Source organism: Etheostoma cragini, chromosome 15 (genome assembly GCF_013103735.1).
Source record: "Etheostoma cragini isolate CJK2018 chromosome 15, CSU_Ecrag_1.0, whole genome shotgun sequence".
Classification (NCBI taxonomy): domain Eukaryota; kingdom Metazoa; phylum Chordata; class Actinopteri; order Perciformes; family Percidae; genus Etheostoma; species Etheostoma cragini.
The window spans coordinates 8,586,946-8,600,883 of NC_048421.1; the positions used below are offsets into that span (position 1 = coordinate 8,586,946).

Here is a 13,938-nt window from a genome sequence, read left to right on the forward strand (position 1 = left end):
TGGAAAAAGGCTGCAATGAAACAAAGAGTGAAAAATTTAAAGGGGTCTGAATACTTTCCGTACCCACTGTAAGTTCTGCTGTTAAAAAATTCTATCTGTGGTAAAACTTTTCACCAAACACATAAATGCAAAACTGAAGAAGAAGAAGAATCCAAACCCTTGTCCAGGCTAAATGATCTGACAATACAGCAGGACGGTTCAGGGGTCAACTCCTCCAAGTTATGGAAAAAACAATGTGCAGCGCCTCTGGGACTGGCTCAGTGACGAACAGCTCTTAAAAACCACTGACCCTTTCCTGCAGATTTATGACGGTAAGACACTGAGGTGTGTAACGAGTGTGTGAAGTGTGTACAAGGGTCAGTGGGTGGATCAGAGGGGATACAAGAGGATGAATACCATTGGTGTACATACCAGGGTACAAAGAAGAGCCTCCTGTGTGAGTGTAGTCATTAAGGCTTTCTTCTCTGTGTGTGTTAAGGTCAAAACAGAGCCTTGATTACAGAGCATTCTGGAGAGCAATGGGGAGTGTGTGTGCACACAGAGGCTTCCCTCTGAACACAGGCGGTGGTGGCATTCCTGTCCCTAGGCGCTGACTCTTGAAGCCAAATCTCAAGGAATTTGGGAAATGTGCGAGGGGGCATATCTGTGGCTCTGAACAGGAGAATGAGAGGGAATCCATTTTCTTCTGTCTTTTGTGGCCCCCTGGAGGGTCTAGTAAGGATGGCAACTAAGGGGTGAGGGGCTGGGGACAGCAGGTGATGGGGGGAAGAGAGATGGGTGTTGAAGGGCTCAATAAAGGGATTCAATTCCAAAGAAGGATCTCATGATTATTAAGAAGTCAAATAGCGGTTTTGCACTGGCAGGAAGCAAAGAGAAGTATGACAAAAAGGCCGAGGGCAGCAAGAGTGATGCAACGGTAATGGTGAGGAGCAATTGAGTTTGAGTAAGAGACTTGCTGTTCTTGTGAATGCCTGATGAGCATGAAAAACAGATACTGAGAGATAGAGGGGAAAAAAGAGGGACTGTGTTACCTTCTCTTCAGTCTCGAGCTCTTTGCTAAGCAGCTTCTTCTCTGAGCAGTGCAGCTGCCTCTGTAGACTTTCCACCTTTTCCTGCAGAGACTGGGGGAAGGAAGAGACTGTTAGTGTTGTCGGCTGACTGACAAAAAAAAAGAAAGTAAAGCAACTCCCGATTTGTGTGATTTTACGTGTAACTGACATAAAGTGATATACACTAATCTACAGATACATTTGAGCTGGAAAGAGACACCTGGATGAGAGGCTACGACTGAGAAAACAAGACCGATCCAGATCGACAGAGCCAATGAGATAATATTCAGGACAGAGGGACAGTATGAAAAGATGCGGCCTGTGATTAGTCTTTGCGTGTTAAAAGGCTAATAATAAAGTCATGACAGTAATTACTGGCAAGCTGGCCTCATTAAGCCCCTACTCATCTCTTGACAAGGGCATGCAGAAAGAGAGACTTGCTCACTCAGGGAATTAGCAAACTTCCAAGGCTTTTGTAAAGTTACATTCCTTTAGGGATCATTATTTCTTTGGCAGTAATAAGAGATATACTGTATCACTTAGTGGATAAGAAAGTCTCTCGCATGTAATCCAAATACCTGAGTTGATCAAATTTCCCCATAGGGTGCCAATAAAGAATTTAATCTATTTTGCTTTCAAAGATCCAGGCAAGAAAGAAAGAAAGAAAATGCACTGTACGTGTGTGTACTACATTTCCCCCCCTCTTCTGCCTGTAAGTGATAGCAGTGGAAAGAAAGGCGCAGTTCCTGCATCCAATGCAGAACCAGATGTTTTTAGCACACATGTGGTCACTTCATTTTTGATTAGTCTGCATGAAAAGCAGAGAGAGAGTGACCTGTGCACAAATGCACTCACACCTAAACATAAAAGCGTGAGCACACACACGCACACACGTGCACACACACACACACACACACACAAACAAGTGCGTGGGGCACTGGCTAGCATCAATATCCTCAGTGTTTCTCCCCAGTGGAGTTGAGTGAGCGAGCCAGGTGTTGCCTTGTCAATTCTCAGAGCTGATGGAAACACAGTCCAGGTGATAGGCATGACGGGCCTGATCTAGAACCCACTACACTGACATAAATCACACACAGACTGTTAGGCTTCAGGGCCTGGTTGAACTTCCGGGCAACTTTCTGAGAACTGCTGAATGAAAAAGGATTGTTAGATACAGTAGATATCGCAGTCACTGGAATTTATGGAAAATGTACCTTATATTTTCATTTATTGACATTTAATAATTTTCCTTTAGTAAGATTGTACTACAGTGTGAACCCGCACCTGACCTGCACTGATGCAGTCAAATCAGCTTTAAAATGTGCCCCCTTCTTTTGCAGTGGCTAGTTAAGCCACCCTTGGGTGGATAGATTCCTGGATCAACACACTTTACTAGATTATCATGATTCAGGAGCATGTTCAGGTCAGTTTTAGCACTGCAGCATGAAAGGCAGCTGTTTGTAGAGCACCTTGATCCTATTAATCAGGGTATTTCTTAGCCAGTCAATATTCTATCACAGCCCACATCTCAATCCATTGCAACGCCTTGCCTTTGATTTCATCATTTCATTTTGTTTAGTGCTGAATCCAAAGGCTTGACGATTCTAGAAAAGCCTTTTTTCAGTACAGATGATACAATTCATAGCTGTTCATGTTTTCTGATAGGGACCAAGGCATGGAAGTGTAAGGTTTCTTCATCTGAATCAAAGTTTTAAGGATATAGAGTGTCAGAATGTGTTGTTAAGATTGTTCATTTCAAATTTTGGGCAATGCAATTACAACTGATTGAGAATTGCATGTCTTTCTGTATGCCAGTGGATTACCTAGTAAGTATTAGCATGCACACACAGAGTTTCAATTCCTACCCTTTTTTCCTCCAACACTTCCTCACTGTGACCCTAACCTCAACCACATCAATCTTTTAAAGACAGCAGTACGGCTGACAAAGAAGATCCTGACAAACTAACCCCACTCCTACCCTTTCGGATTCTGTGCACTGTGACACAGCATTTCTGGGCGTGGTCTTCTGGAAAAGGCTGACTTTGATGGCCTCACTGGTGACGTGTTCATCTTTTTTCATGTGGGTTCTGTATCTGTTGTTCTTAAAAAAAAAACTCTGAGGGCAGAGGTACAACACTCGTCACTTCATTAATAGAATCACACGGAATGATTCTGCTACTAAATAAAAGCGTTCAGTCAGAAAGAACCTTTGGAAATATTTAGTCTTCATCGTTGTCAGACATAATGGTTTTATTATACTGTATTAAGAGCAGTGTTTAGGCATAGGGAAAAACTAACTCTGGGAGCAACAAATATTTATTAAAAAAAACTACTACTGAGAAGAGAATAACAAAATAATGAAGGGGACACTGTAGACACCTATGACCAGCAGTTTGAATCCCATTATCTCTCTTAGACTTAATCCAGGGCCAGATGATTAGATGATGAATGAGTTTGTACATTAATATAGTCAATAAAATGGTCATGTTGGAGTTAAATCTCTCTCTCTCTCTCTCACACACACACACACACACACACACACACATACACACACACACTGAATGCAGATGTCTCTCTAGTATTTATTGTGTGCAAGTGCGTGAATGAGTGTCTCCAGATGCACAGGGCGATATGGTTTTTATCAGCTATGCAGAATGGGATCATTGTGACCAGGCCAGGAAAAAGGGGGAAATCAGATTTCCTTACGGAGAGATGGAAGGGGTAAGGAGGTGGGGAGAAAGGTGCATGAAGGAGAATAAAAGTAAACAAAACGCAATGCAAAAAGCCTAGGAAGATAAGACGGGAGGAGGATATCAGAAGGTTAAGAAGAAAAATCTCAGAAAGGTGAGAATGAGCAACAGCAAGATAGTGTGGAAGAGGGGAGGGGCATGTAGTAGAAAAACAAGAGTGAGGAGATGGGGCAGCAATGTGCCGTTACTGCATAGTCCCACAGTTGGGAGCTTGAAGGCCTCTCTCACCTCTCCATCAGCAATGTGCCTCTGCCTTTCATTCCAAACTTTGGCTCAAAAGATTAGCGAGGCACACGCGCACGCAGCACCAACCAAAGCACCGCTCACAGCGATCCATGCAGGTACAGGCATGCATTAATATTAACAGCAAAAGTTCTAAAAATGTGGGTGCTACACTCAGTCAAATAAGTGTGCAATTCCAGTGTGGTACACACACAAACATACACACACAGGCGCACTGACACCCCGATGCCTGAGTCATCTTTCCTGGGTGGTCTTCCTGCGCAGATAAGGCAAGGACGTTTCCCTAGGGTGAAGTAAAAGCAACAGAGGGCAGGAAAAAAAAGCAAAGAAGAAAGAAGGGAGGTATTAGTGGGAGGAGGAAAAAAAAGGCCAGAGGCGTCTTTAAACTTGGTGTTTTGTTAGGAGCAGAGCTGCTCTTCATGTGCGGCAGGGCCTTCTATTTGCAGCGTGCTGTCAGAAGTTTCTCCCAAAGTCTGGATTAAAGAGATCCTCTAATGACACTGAGGCTGGAGGACTTCAGACAGCAGCAAAAACCTCACACTGCTACGCCTCCAGCCAAGGACACACACACACACACACACACACACACACACACACACACACACACACACACACACACACACACACCAACACACACAAGCAAAAGGGTAAGAACAAATACATACACAAGGGGCACGAAGCACCCAGACATAAGCAAAGACACAGTATGTGGACTGCGCCCACACACGCACACCAGCTTTAGGAGAACAAGGCAGTGGGTGTATGTATGTCTACTGATCTAATAGTAAATAATAAAGGAGGTGCTAACCTCAAGGAGAGGTAGATGGCCAGAGAGATGAGCACAGACTCCTTTATCTGCATTTATCAAAGGATTGTGGGAAAGGTAAAGCAGTGAGTGTAAGAGAGAAGCTGTAGGAGGAGAGAGGTCTCCCTCCTGAGGTGTTAAAGAAGTGAAACTTTTGCTTAGCTGTCTGTCTGTAGGAATATAAAGATGTGGTAAAGCAAGTGGACCAGGACAGCCCTCTAAAACATATCACTGATATTGGAATGAATTGACTTGCTTTCAGTGCTTTGATGCTTTTCAGCACTTTTCCCCGAGTTTATTTGGAACTGAAGTGGGAAGATACTGTGATGATGGCAGCAGCAAACTCTCCTGAACAGCAAATAGAACAGTTATCTTGTCTATTGCAATATGTCAGCACAGTGATGGAGGCGCCTTTCCAAGTACTGATGAAAATAGTAAGACAATTGCCGTGGTAATGAAGACATGTTGCAACTGAGCTAGGCCCACAGGGGAAACACAATGTTCTCTATCTTTCTGTCTCTTTCAGCTGCAGTAGAAACAGAATAGAAAACCACTGTGATATATATAGATATATATATTTTTATATATATACACAGATATATATATACAAACACACACACCACATGCCCTTTGTGTGTATTTGTGTGTGGGCTCACATGCATATATTATGTTAATCAAATAGTATATAATTTAATGGATGTAAAGTTAAGCAATTTCTTTTTACAATTGCAGACTGAAAACTAAAAAAAATACAAAAATAAAACACACATTCTAGTTGTCAGTGATGTCACACAAGTTACTACAAATATTAGCAGACAACAATATGTCCCTATATGTATATATATATATATCGAGCTGAGAGTATTTTACTAAACTAGCTGAAGAGCAATTGCCTACTGTCTGCACTATAGTATAATTTACACCCCAACAATCAAAAAGTGATTAAGATCTTTAAACATGTGAATGTGAAACAGTCACTTGGAGGGCTGAAGCCAACTCTGCAGCTCTATGCCGTTTCTAGCCGCAATTACATAAACTACTGAGCTTCACTGCTCTCATTAAGTCCAAATATAAAACTCTTGGGTGAGTGGGTGACAAATAAGCCAGAGCAACTTTATAAGACAATAGTTTGTCAGCCAGGCTTGTGTTTCTTTGAAATAGGGATTGAGTATTTCTGCCCCCTGCTGATCACACCGCTTTATCTACAAATCCGGCGGCTGATGTTTGGGTTAATCACGATGGGCAATCGCCTTAACTGGCCTACCCGATGAAGGTAGAATGTGCAGGTTATTCTGTCTCAAATACCTAATCTGATACTGGTTATGACACAGGCATTGGTAAAAAAATTAACCATAATGTACCTCATCTATCTGAACACAGTCTGGATGTGAAACTGTTGTGTGGAATTTGCTCACTACATTTTTAACATTTAACCGGTTCTACAAGATTTGCTAGACAGATTTCTTGGCATAAAAGCTTGAATAGTGAAATCCCTTGCATACATTAGAGTGTTATACACAAGTTGACAAGTGAGGTGCCAAGCAGTAATGTCAGCTTGTCTACATCACGGATTTGTCTGTACGTGGGATTCTTCAAACGGGAAAGCACAAGACATTAGGCCGTCATGGTTTCTTTGTACTTAGCATTAGGCCTGCGGTTTAATGAGTAATTTCCGTTTGTTGTCTGAGAACGGAGTATGGTCTCTATGAGCTGTTCCATTTCCCACGTTCACTAGTTGCATCCTGGAATGTTATCTCTCTCTTACTTCCACCTCCTCTGATATGTGGATCAAACACTGCCGGGAATCTGCCCACAGCCGGAAAAGTCATCAATCAGCCAACACCAGTAGAGTAGAGTAGAGTAGAGTAGAGTAGAGTAGCGCACACACACACACTAACACCACACACAGATGGGTACTTACATAGATACATAAAATGAGTCAGAGAAAGAGAGAGAGAGAGAGAGAGAAAGAGAGAGAGAGAGAGAGAGAGAGAGAGAGAGAGAGCCTTGCCTTCACATTATAGATTTACAGATCCAAGATAAGACATTTCTAGTGCCAATATAAAAGGGCAAAGTTGGAGTGCAGCCTTACTGACAGCAATACAGTCTCTTCACTCCTTTTAGGATTTAAGAGCACAATGGCCACATAAGCCCCTTACAGACTATACCCAGGATTCTACAAAAGTAGTTATCATGGCTACTGTATATCAAGCTATTACTGAAAAACACACTGATTTTGTGAATTAGAATAGACTAGGCTAAAAACAATATGAGATTATCAACTTATTAGGGCTAATATGTTGGTAAATAATTGTCTACTTACAAAATTCGACAAAAACGGAAAAACATGGAGATATCACTGGAAACCTTTCTTTCGTTTAGCCAGCTAACAGCTGAGTTAAATACTGTATGTAAATCTCCTTGCCTTGCTAATGTTTGATGTTTCCAACAGTTACTATCTTTTCTTTGTCATTTCACACTGGATAGTTAGTGTGCAGTTACTGGAAGCAGTCGCCTCTAAATTTATCCGCAGAGGTGTCGTTTTGGATTATTGGACAAGGATAAAGTTAAAACAGTCTGCACAGACTGAGGTGTTGATTCTCAGTGAAACTGGTAGTACTACCCGTCCATATTAATGTGAGTCATTAGATAAAATGTTAATATTGGAAATATTTAACACTTTTAAGTAAAAAAAAGAACTGTGTAAGTCGTATTTGAGCCCACACACAGAAAAAGAAAGTGTCAGAAACACACATGGCTCAAACTTCAGTAAACAAATGCATAGTTCAAGGTTGACACAAGGTACATGGAGATGTGTTGAAAGACGTGGACAGACACACGAAAGGAGAAAACACACACACTAAGCAGCTCTTTGCCTCAGAGGGTATCCAGCACACCTGTTCTTGATCCACCACTGCCATTCCTTCCCACAGGCAAAGTCATCCTTTCAACCCCCTTAGAAACTAATGCATATGTAACTACAGACAAACTGCAGCTGCTACAACTAGCACCATTGAATGTGTGAATTTTTGTGACGGTGTGTGCACGTACGCACACGGACACACACACACAAGCCTTATCACTCATTACTGGCATGCGTGCATAAAAGCAAAAGCACCTGGATCACATGGACTCCATCAAAATTTGACAATGAAATGTAAACCCCACACTGTGAAATGTACAAAGAACAGTGCACCTCATGAATTCACTCTCTTCCTCAAACAGAGTGAGACAATGGTCACTGTTGCATTATGTAATGTGTCTGCTGTCACTTCACCTTGAGGACACTACAACAGGACCTTCCCTTTGACTCGCACTTGAAGTTACTGCTGGATGGCCCTAGATCAAAATCGTGTATTCCTGTGTGTGAAGAGAATATGTGGTATGTGGGTGTACGTTAGAAAATGCAACACTATTGAAAGATGTAGAGACAGGGGCACTAACTCAAAACTGTGTTTGAGAGTTTGAGGGACAGAAAGATAAAGATAAAGACTTTGTGAGGAGACAATGGGAGAGAGATGGTATATGTAGGTTTATGTATAAGAATGAGACATGAACACTAAGTTATGGTTAGGGGTGTGTGTGTGTGTGTGTGTGTGTGTGTGTGTGTGTGTGTGTACGTGCGTGCATGCATGTGTGCGCACGCATGGTAGCATTCGGCAGGCAGAAAGACAGGAAGCACTGCTGTGGAGAGCAGGAACAGCGGTGCTGATCAAAGCCCATGCGGGTGACACTATGGGCGGAGTGCCATTGTTTATTCACCAGCCACCTCTTCCTTTTGGCAGGGCGAGGTGAGCATGTGTGCTTGTGTAAGTGTGTGTGTGTGTGTGTGTGTGTGTGTGTGTGTGTGTGTAAACAGACCGAGTTTGAGACAGAAAGAGTTCGCAGATACAGAGTTGGAAATATAGGGTGTGTGTGAGAGAGAAAGAGAGAGAGAAGAGACAAGGCCTGTGTGTGTGTGTGTGTGTTTTTGTACCTTTCTCTTGGCAGGCTAATGTGGGCTTGAGTTCTGTCAGATTTGGCAGCGGTACATTTCAGGCACACATTCCTACATACACTCTCACACACAGGCAGTGCACACGGCCACATAAGCACACATCATGTATTCAAGTAATCCCAATAACCTTACGATTAAACTTCACATTCACCTTAACCCCCTGCGTCTCATAAATGATGAAAAAAACATCCATAATATGACACACTTTATACCACACGTGGAGAAACAGATGACATCAGGAAGTGAATAATCCTCTCACCCAAATGCTGGCTATGTACCAATGCTCCACACTGGCTTCCTCTTGATCGGTTCCCATTCCCCTTAACTGACATGAAAAGACTGGACAGATGAAACAAATTTTTCCTTTTCATCTTGTTTTCACCTTGTACAGTCCTTTGACACAGGCCTGGTTCCAGTGCATTAAAACTGCCCACTCCTGCCTTGCCCACTGTTATGAGAAAATTGGTAATGTAAATACAACTAATACAACTCCATATGAGAGGTCACTTATAGGAAACAAAGGCAGGAAGTAAGGTGAAACATTGGAAGGGCAATCTACATAACATCAGTTTCTCTTTATTTATTATCCACTGTGTGACACAGCAACGCCCTTTTCCAAATGGATGGAGTGATAGATTGATGGATGGATGGATGAATGGATGTGTTTATGTTTAGTCCACACAAGTATTTTGTTGAATCTCACAACCATTTAATTTATACATGAACCAGAAAACTAAAACAATGAGCTTAACAATAGAGTTTACAGAACAAAAAAAGCCCATTCACATAAAAAAACCCATTTCTTTTAATGTTAATGTTCCCATCAGGGCCAGCAACGAAAGTGCCCTGTCTGTGACAACACACACACACACACACACAAACACCCACACACACACACAAGGGCTCATGCCTATATGTGCACACACACCACACACAAATACTAAATATCTAAACGTCACTTATACAAAAAAACATAAGTATACGTAACCGTACTACCATTATTCTAAAAAATGTGGTTTATGAGATTCAAAGGTCTTTGCAGTTAACACTCACATTTAAGAAGTCAGAAGTACAGTAGAGCCACAGATGGAGAAAAACACAGGCTAGAAACACAAGAACGAGGCTGGCGAGGGGGGAAAAAAGGGACATCTGATCCGTGGCAGCATGCATTCAGAACAAATGTTTTGGGATTATCCCAATTCAAATGCGCGGCTAACTTTGATGTTATTTTCTTCCCCTCCCATTGTCTGAAGCCCCTCGCTCTCTTCATAATCCGAGTCTTTTGAAGTGAGCAGCATGGAAACAATGTCAGCAGGCGACACACTCCCTCGATGGCCAACTGACAGCTTTCCACCATTTCTTTGTTTTCCCTCTCTTCCCCTTTCTTCCCTTGTCCTTCTGTTTGCTGTCTCAATCCTCAAACTTCCTCCATCCTTTTGTTGTTCTCCCTTGCTCTCTTTCCCTTCATTGTGTACCATCTCATGAATCTCCTCTCCCTCTTCTTTCGAGTTTACACCAAGTATTTGTTTTATTTACTCATTTTCTGTTTCTTTATTTCCTGTTTGACCAAACTTACCTTCCTCTCTTTCATTGATTCTCTTCTTCCCTTAATGTCAGGCCTTTAATAAGCAATTCAACTATTAATTGAAGTCTCATTAGTGGGTGGTTAATACAGGGGGAACATAATAATGAGGACACAGATAATGGAAACAAAAAGCCTTTGTTTGCTCCCAACACAGATGCCATGGCCTGTGTCTTCTAAGACAGCCTGAGATGGTGTGTGTGTGTGTTTGTTGTGTCATGGTTAGATCACAAGCAACAGAGACACACTGTGAGCAGGTGTGATCAGAGTCCAATGATTTGGACCACAGAACCAGCACCAGCCTTTACCCTCAATTGCATATGGAATGCAACAGACGTTTTAGGCATGTTAGGTGTGCGGCAGCCGGCAGGGCTGGGGAAAGCCTTTTTAGAGCAAACTGGTCGCTTTAGGAGAAAACTCTGAGCGAGGGGTGCCTGGGCTACCAGGGCCTGGAAGGAGAGGAGAGCTAAAATGAGGCTCATAGATCTTCCTCCTCACTATATGAGGCAGCTGCAAACCACAGACAGACAAGGATGTGTTTGGGAACATGTCCTGATCCCAGACACAACAACTCTTTATTTAGTGAGCCACACCCAATCAACTACCACTGTGTCCCTGTCTGGTTGCTAGGGCAAGAGGAAGAATAAAAGATCCTGGGAGTCCAAAAGATAAATCTGCACAGAGGCGGATGAAGATCAGGTGAAAGATCAGAAGAAATGAACAAAATATTATTTTATCTACATTTAAAAATGTGTTGCACTGTATGTAAGACAGTCTCAGGCAACTGACAACTGTGTTTTGTAGCTTACTTCAGTTTTCCTGAGCTACCTATGGCATGTTCACTTATATAGTGGCCCCTTTCACACAGCTTTTTCCAGGCGGGACTGATGCGCTTTTAAGAAGACAGAATGGGGGGACAGAGCTGTTGCGTCTTTAAGCCAGCAGGGGAGCGTTAGTCGTAGAGCCCTAACAAAGACGTCTGTTTGGAGGGTGCAGCCGGCATAGCGGGAATACATAAAGTACAATGCACAAGTTGACCACAGGCAGATAAAAAAGTGACAAAGCAGCATTCCAGAATGGTGAGAAAAAGAAAGCTCAGATGGGCCGATCTGGAAGCTTGCCCCTTATGAGGTCATGAAGAGCAAGGTTACCACCCCTTTCTCTGCTTTGTCCGTCCAGTGAATTTGGCCCACTCATGAGAGAGCGAGACACCATGGATTTCAAACAAGCAATGTGGCCGTTGGTCAAGGCCACACCCCCAGCCTCCACCTTGCCCCGCTCTCTCCTCCTCAAAAGCTACAGACTCAGAAATGGCAAATATTAAGGAAAGCTCATTGTGGGACTGGCTCTAGTGGCTGTAATTTTGCACCAATGCTGAATTTTGGAAAAGAGACTTCAGATACTGTATTAGGGGACCACTAAGGCCTCTACAAAAGCATCCAAAAAGCACCATGTCATGGGACCTTTAAAAATACAGTTTTAGGGACAGATCAGATGACCAGAGACTTGAGAGTTGACTTGGACTTTTTGCAAAAGACTTGAGACTTAACTTGAACTTGCCCGTTAAAGACTTGAGACTTGACCTCAAAGACTTGAGACTCGAGCTCAAAGACCTGACACTCGACTTGGAAAAAATGACTTGTGATCATCTCTGGTATCGGCTAACACACACTAGCGTAACTGCGGACATTCTTTGCGGCACTAGTACGGAAACGTCAAAGGGGCTAGTAGTTTCTCAATTACTGAGCAGTGGCAAATCAAAGTCAAATGAACAAAGAGACACATTTTCATTCATAATATCTTAATTGTCTCAACTAATATTGTTTTATATGTGAAGTTTCATTAGAACAGGTTTAAGAGAAATAAAGTAAAAAATAAAAATGTGAATGCTTAAAAAGGGTGTTTAACTGTGAAAGAGAATGACAGTAATGATATAGAGAGGCTCTGACTGAAGAAGGGGGGTGCAGCAGACAGATTTACAAGGTTCAGCCAGACACAGAGCACACAAGCCACTTAAAGACACTATGGAGTTTGCAGCTAGTTATATAAATGACAGAGCCCATACATACAAACCGTGACCTTGCTTTCACAAAAGAAAAGCGACCCATGTCTCCTCCATAAAAGTTAAATCCAGACAAGGCTTTTTTAAAGATGTAGTTTACAGTTTTACCAGTTTTACATGTTCTGAAATAAAAGAAGTTAAGTAAAAAGAAAAGCAAGCAATACATAGGTTATGTACCAAACAACTCAAACTCAGGTTTTTTGTGGGAGTTTGGTTACAATGCCCCATTCAATAATTTCTAGCTGGTGGTGATTTACACTCTGAGCCCTTTTATACAGGAGCAAACAGGCAAAGAGGCCGGGCAGGGTATTGGCTTTCTCTTTTTTGTTTTTTTAAGTAACTCTTTGATCAGATGTTAAAATATGAGTCAAAACTAGAGTCTAACACTAACCCCTAACCCTAACCGATACATAAACGGCCAATAATATCGGCCAATATTAGGCATTTCCCAAACTATTGGTATCGGCATGTATTTATTTTATTTTCTAAATATCCATTCATCAGACTCAATTATAATGACAAATAAATGATTCTGATAAATAAATTTAAAAAACGGTCAGTCATGTTATGAGTGTTGGTGTTGCATAGTTTGTCTAGCAGAGGGCAATTTACAACGTCCTCGTTGGTAACACAGATTAGTTTTGTATTGTGTTTTTGTTCAAAGAACTTTAAATTTCATATCTTAAGTTTGTATATTTATACATATTATTTATCACAACTATAACATATTTTAATGTTCATCTGTTCTGTTGTGACAATACAACAATTTTTATCATATTATTTTAGTGATAACCCAAATAATTACCTTTTACAAATATATCAGCCGATATATCGGAACATTGGACTTTTAAATAACCAAATATTTGTTTCGCCTTTATTTCAGGAAAGTGACGCGGCTCCAATATGCTGCCGCAAACTCCGGTAATGCAGTAATATTGCTCTTCCCCTCACACCAACTGATATTCATTTTATTTCTCATATCAATAGTATTTATAGATGCAATTAATAAGTGTGATTAAGTCTTCTAAGTGCATGACACTGACCTGGTTGGCTCTATCAGCGTGCTGAGTTATTGTCTTCCTCTCCTCATCCCAACGAACGTTGGACTCCTCCAACTGCTTGGCCATCGTCTGCTGCAGACGAACAGCCTCTTCCTTTGAGTCACAGACAGATGTTTGTAGCTCCGCAATTAGCTATAGGTGAGAAGAGGAGAGACGGGGAAAAAAATCCAGTTGGATTTTTATTCTTAATTTGACAGAAAATCTTCAGATGGACATGTGATCACACAGTGACCAACTGGTCAGTGAGTATATAAAAATACATGTTGGGAAATGGCCTGTCTGCTCTTGGGAAAGTTTTTTTTTTTTTTCAGTGCATACAGTGGGTACGGAAAGTATTCAGACCCCTTTAAATTTTTCACTCTTTGTTTCATTGCAGCCTTTTTCCAAAA

The 13,938-nt window shown here is 41.8% G+C and overlaps 1 protein-coding gene across 5 annotated transcripts in view; it reads right to left on the reverse strand.

The window, feature by feature from the left end:
* Window positions 1-13,938, reverse strand: part of cep112 (centrosomal protein 112) — a 98,587-nt gene that overhangs the window by 8,959 nt on the left and 75,690 nt on the right. For all 5 annotated transcript variants that reach the window (XM_034893978.1, XM_034893976.1, XM_034893975.1 and 2 more), the window contains 2 exons: window positions 13,532-13,681; window positions 1,032-1,121 (listed from right to left, as the gene is read on the reverse strand). In XM_034893978.1, the coding sequence (XP_034749869.1) occupies window positions 1,032-1,121; window positions 13,532-13,681 (240 nt within the window). The remainder of the gene's footprint in view (window positions 1-1,031; window positions 1,122-13,531; window positions 13,682-13,938) is intronic.